The following is a 6,034-nucleotide window of genomic DNA, read 5'->3' as shown; positions in this document are numbered from 1 at the left end:
GTAATTAGTTTTCTGAAAAGGACTCCCTGCAACTACAGTTTCCTAAGATTTAGATTTGGTCATATCATTAACTCATTCATTCAGTTATCAAAAAAATCATTTGATATGCATAGGAACATTTCTTCAAAATAAGTATGCTCGTATTTGTTTTATATAAGGTCACTGTCTTGTGGGTTACAAATTTGGGGATTCATTTGCCCCCATTTTCAAGCTGTATCATTAATGTCCTCATGTACTGAGAAGTTGGTAAGATTAGAAAAATTTGCATGTTCATTCTGGTATTTAAAGCTGTGGTATCACTCTAATTCCTTGCTATCCAAGTTTCTCCAAATCTAGAGGTATGTCCCCAAGGAAAGAATCTGAATTCTATGAGAGTGCATTCTAGCCAAGAAGTTGAGGCAGCCAAATTGTTCTCTGGTTTTCAAAATTTTATTTCAAATGGTCTCGGATGTCATATGTAAACATTGTTCTTCTACTTTCAAGGAAAAGATGTTGCATTTTTTATCAGCATAGAAAAATTATATCCTGTCCACCACATATAGCCAGAATCTGAGAAATGATGTAGGGCTCCTGATTCATTTTCTCCACATTGCTGGAAATTCTCTAATTAGGTACATGCAGTCATCATCTCACACCATCAGCATGTGGATAACGAGAGGATCCTAGTCAGAGAAGGCAACTAGCCAAGGTCATGCAGGATAGGAAATGCATACACTCCTGCAGCTGCCTTATGGGATCACAACGAGTCTGCATTTTTAGAAATGTTATGATAGTGTCACTTTGAGTCACTAATGGCTACACAGAGAACGTACATGATACCAGCAACGTGACTAAGAGTGGTAATTAAATTTTATTTTCTGATGTCAGTATAAAATGATATAAACTATTATAGAGTAAAATAATATCTCATAAAAATATGTTTTGCATCATAGCAAATATTTTAACAATCAGCAATAGTTACACTGAAGAATTTGGCAACTTACTAGCCAAAGTGAACTTAGCAAGTATGTCAGAGTGAGGTGAGAATTACATGAACTAAGGCTTGTAAAGTGATCTAGTGCAAGGTGTAGCACTTCTGAAGCACTCAGCAAATATTGATATCATTATTACATGTATTAGGCCTTCCTCAAACTATACTTTCAAAGCTTCCTATCTTCTGGCCTATAATTCTCCATGCTTGATAGGCACTACTTCAAATTCTTGTGACATAAAGTAGCAAAATTTTGCACTTATTAAATTGGTCACAGGAGTGCTTTATTACCTTTATTTCTGGGCTCTCATTCTGCAACTTTGGTTTATATGTCTTTATGTCTGTACCATAGTGTTTTTATTATTATAGCTTTGTAATATATTTTGAAATTAGAATGTGCAATGCCTCAAAATAAATCAAAAACTGAAATGTAAGATCTGAAACTGTGATATGCTTACAAGAAAACATAGTGAAAATACTTCATGAGTTTTGTCTTGGCAATAATTTTATCAATACGACACCAAAAGCACAGGCAACAAAAATGAAAATAAACAAGTGGGACTACATCAAACTACAAAGCCTTTGCATTGCAAAAGACATAAGCTACAGAATTTGAAAAGGCAACCTCTGAAATGGAGAAAATATTTACAAACCAAATATCTGATAATAAAAATATTTCCAAAATATATAAGGAATTCCTACAAGTCAATAAGATAAAATAACCCAATAAAAATGGACTTGAATAGGCATTTCTTTAAAAAACATACAAATGGTAAACAGGTATATTTTAAAAATGCACAATATCATTAATAATCAGATAAATGAAATCAAAATTACAATATATCATCTTATAGCTGACAGGATAAATAGACACTATCAAAAAACAAAAGACAAAAAGTGTATTCAGGAATATGGAGGACCAAGGACCCGCTAACATGGGCCGCGTTCGCACCAAAACCGTGAAGAAGGCGGCCAGAGTCATCATAGAAAAGTACTACACGCACCTGGGCAACGACTTCTACATGAACAAGTGCGTGTGCGAGGAGATCTCCATTATCCCCAGCAAAAAGCTCCGCAACAAGATAGCAGGCTATGTCACACATCTGATGAAGCGGATTCAGAGAGGCCCAGTAAGGGGTATCTCCATCAAGCTGCAGGAGGAGGAGAGAGAAAGGAGAGACAATTATGTTCCTGAGGTCTCAGCCTTGCATCAGGAGATAATTGAAGTAGATGCTGACACTAAGGAAATGCTGAAGCTTTTGGACTTTGGCAGTCTGTCCAACCTTGAGGTCACTCAACCTACAGTTGGGATGAATTTCAAAATGCCTCGGGGACCTGTTTGAATTTTTTCTGTAGTGCTGTATTATTTTCAATAAATCTGGGACAACAGCAAAAAAAAAAAAAAAAAAAAAAAGAATATGGAGAAATTGAAACCCTTTCACACTGTTGGAGGAATTGCAAAATGGTTCAGCTGCTACGAAAATAGCATGGAGGTTTCTCAAAAAAATAAAAATAGAACTACCATATGTTCCCGCTTTTGAGTATTTATCCAAAAGAGTTGAAAATGGATCTCAAAGAAATCTTAGAATTCTTATGTTTGTTGGAGCACTATTCACAATAGCTAAAACATGGAAATAATCTAAATGTCTATCAGCAGATGATGGATAAAGAAAATAAAATGTTATTTATTCTGCTTAAAAAACGAAAGAAATTCTGCAATATGAAACAAAACAGATGAAGCTTAAAGAAATCATTCTTTATTATTATTATTATACTTTAAGTTCTGGGATACACCTGCAGAATGTGCAGTTTTGTTACATAAGTATACACGTGCTATGGTGGTTTGCTGCACCCATCTGGTCATCTACATTAGATATTTCCCCTAATGCTATCCCTTCCCTAACCCCCCACCCCTCAACAGGCCTTGGTGTGTGATGTTCCCTTCCTGGTGCCCATGTGTTCTCACTGTTCAACTCCCACTTATGAGTGAGAACATGAGGTGTTTGTTTTTCTGTTCTTGTGTTAATTTGTTAAGAATGATGGTTTCTAGCTTCATCCATATCCCAGCAAAAGACATGAACTGATCCTTTTCTATGGCTGCATAGTATTCCATGGTGTATATGTGCCACATTTTCTTTATCCAGTCTTTCATTGATGGGCATTTGGATTGGTTCCAAGTCTTTGCTATTGAGAATAGTGCCACAATAAACATACATGTGCATGTGTAGAATGATTTATAATCCTTTGGGTATATACCTGGTAATGGGATTGCTGGGGCAAATGGTATTTCTAGTTCTAGATCCTTGAGGAACCACCACATGGTCTTCCACAACATTTGAACTAGTTTACCCTCCCACCAACAGTATAAAACATTCTTATTTCTCCACATCCTCTCCAGCATCTGTGGTTTCCTAACTTTTTAATGATCACCATTCTAACTGGCATGAGATGGTATCTAATTGTGGTTTTGATTAGAATTTCTCTAATGACCAGTGATGATGAGCTTTTTTGCATATGTTTGTTGACTTCATAAATGTCTTCTTTTGAGAAGTGTCTGTTCATATCCTTTGCCCCCTTTTTGATAGGGTTGTTTTTGTTTTTTTCTTGTAAATTTGCTTAAGTTGTTTGTAGATTCTGTATATTAGCCCTTTTAGATAGATTGAAAAAATGTTCTCCCATTCTGTAGGTTGCCTGTTCACTCTGATCATAGGTTATTTTGCTGCGCAGAAGCGCTTTAGTTTAATTAGATCCCATTTGTCAATTTTGGCTTTTGTTACCATTGATTTTGGTGTTTTACTCATGAAGACTTTGCCTATGCCTATGTCCTTATTGCCTAGGTTTTCTTCTAGGGTTTTGATGGTTTAAGTCTTTAATCCATCTTGAGTTAATTTTTCTATAAGGTATAAGGAAGGGGTTCAGTTCCACTTTTCAGCATACGGCTAGCCAGTTTTCCCAACACCATTTATTAAATAGGGAATTCTTTCCCCATTACTTGTTTTTGTTTTTGTTAGGTTTTTCAAAGATCACATAGTTATAGATGTGTGGTGTTATTTCTGAGGCCTCTGTTCTGTTCCATTTTTCTATACATCTGTTTTGATACCAGTACCATGCTGTTTTGGTTACTGTAGCCTTGTAGTATAGTTTGAAGTCAGGTAGCGTGATGCCTCTAGCTTTGTGCTTTTTGCTTAGGATTGTCTTGGCTATGTGGGCTTTTTTTTAGTTCCATGTAAAATTTAAAGCAGTTTTTTTCAACTTTGTGAAGAAAGGCAATGGTAGCTTGATTGGTATAGCATTGAATCTATAAATTACTTTGAGCAGTAGGGCCATTTTCATGATATTGATTCTTCCTATCCATGAGCATGGGATGTTTTTCCATTTGTTTGTGTCCTCTCTTATTTCCTTGAGCAGTGGTTTGTAGTTCCCCTTGAAGAGGTCCTTCGCATCCCTTATAAGTTCTGTTCCTAGGTATTTTATTCTCTTTGTAGCAATTGTGAATGGGAGTTCACTCATGATTTTGCTGTTTGTCTGTTATTGGTGTATAGGAATGCGTGTGATTTTTGCACATTGATTTTATATCTTGACACTTTGCTGAAGTTGTTTATCTGCTTAAGAAGATTTTGGGCTGAGACTATGGGATTTTCCAAATAAGCAAACATGTCATCTGCAAACAGAAACAATTTGACTTCCTCTTTTCCTAACTGAATATCCTTTATTTCTTTCTCTCACCTGACTGCTGTGGCCAGAACTTCCAATAGTATGTTGAATTGGAGTAGTGAGAGAGGGTATCCTTGTCTTGTGCTGGTTTTCAGAGGGAACGTTTCCAGTTTTTGCTTATTCAGCATGGTATAAGCTGTGTATTTGTCATAAATAGCTCTTATTATTTTGAGATATGTTCCATCAATACCTAGTTTATTGAGAGTTTTTAACATGAAGGGGTGTTGAAAGCCAGCTGTGGAAAGACAAATACTGCATAAGTCCAGTCATACAAGATCTCTAAAATAGTCAAATGGATAGAATCAATGAGTGGAATGGTAGTAACTGGAGGCTGAGAGGAGGGGGAAATGAGGATCACTACTCAATTAGCATAAAGTTTATATGAAGCAAAATAAATAAACTTTACAGCTCTGCTGTGTGTCATTGTACTTATAGTCAACACTTAGGTATTGTACACTTAGAAATTTGTGAAGAGGGTTGGTCGCATATTAAATGTTTTTAACATAATAAATATAAATCTCTCTCTCACTGTCTCTCTCTCTATATATATAATTCTGATGATAATGACCTTGAACATTTATTTCATATACCTGTTGACCATTTGTTTTTGTTATTTTTAAGAAATGCCTATTTGAACCTCTCTCTCTCTCTCTCTTTCAGAGAGAGAAAATGGTACAATAAAGGTAATAAAATTCATTCCTTATGCTTATATAGGGATGTACAACAAATTAGGAAAATTCATCTAGAACAAGGAACAGCATACTTTTTCTGTTTAGGTCTAGATATTAAAAGTTTTCAGTTTTGTTATAGTGAAAAATAGTTTTCTAAAAGGACAAAATGAAGGTAGACTATGAAGAGTGTTTTGGGGGGCTCTCCTTAAAATCCTGCTGTGGAAGTTTAGTAGTTTCTTTGGGAATTAATCCCAAGAAGCTAAAGTAAGAGACCTAGAAGAATGAGTCAGGGGAGGATGAAAACACAATTCAAGAGTGCATTTTTATTTTTACTGCTGTGTGCAACAGAAGGGACTCTGCCAGACATCCTGAAATGTACAGTTGCTTTACAGAATTCTCTGCTTGAAAGGCTAATTAATCCTTTAGCTCCTACCTCCTGTTTCTTGAGGGCACCCCCAAGAACATTAACTCCAGTACTTCTGGGCTGAAGTGCATATGAGTCAAGGAGGCTCCTACAGCATTAGAGAAGGACGAGAGGCAGAAAAGTATATCTGTGCCTCCGGTGTTGTGCTGTAAGTTTGAGATAAGCCTGACTTACATAGAGCAGTTCAGCATTGCTGCTACTGAAATAAGAGGTGAACCAAAGAAAATAAAGGAAATAAAGACTGCTATCATCTAC

The 6,034-nt window shown here is 36.0% G+C and overlaps 1 protein-coding gene across 1 annotated transcript; it reads left to right on the top strand.

The window, feature by feature from the left end:
• The first annotated feature begins 1,905 nt into the window (after nucleotides 1–1,905).
• LOC116475476 (small ribosomal subunit protein eS17-like) lies at nucleotides 1,906–2,347 on the top strand. The gene has a single exon (XM_032754390.2). The coding sequence runs from the start codon at nucleotides 1,906–1,908 to the stop codon at nucleotides 2,311–2,313; it is 408 nt and encodes a 135-aa protein (XP_032610281.1). The 3' UTR covers nucleotides 2,314–2,347.
• Nucleotides 2,348–6,034: the final 3,687 nt, after the last annotated feature.

This window comes from Hylobates moloch, unplaced genomic scaffold, assembly GCF_009828535.3.
Source record: "Hylobates moloch isolate HMO894 unplaced genomic scaffold, HMol_V3 SCAFFOLD_2, whole genome shotgun sequence".
NCBI lineage: Eukaryota > Metazoa > Chordata > Mammalia > Primates > Hylobatidae > Hylobates > Hylobates moloch.
The sequence above is the reverse complement of the archived record's forward strand: the minus strand, read 5'-3'. Positions and strand labels throughout refer to the sequence as shown.

Bases quoted from the DNA above. Each gene is read 5' to 3' on its own strand.
- LOC116475476 (XM_032754390.2), top strand. From the start codon at position 1,906: ATGGGCCGCGTTCGCACCAAAACCGTGAAGAAGGCGGCCAGAGTCATC.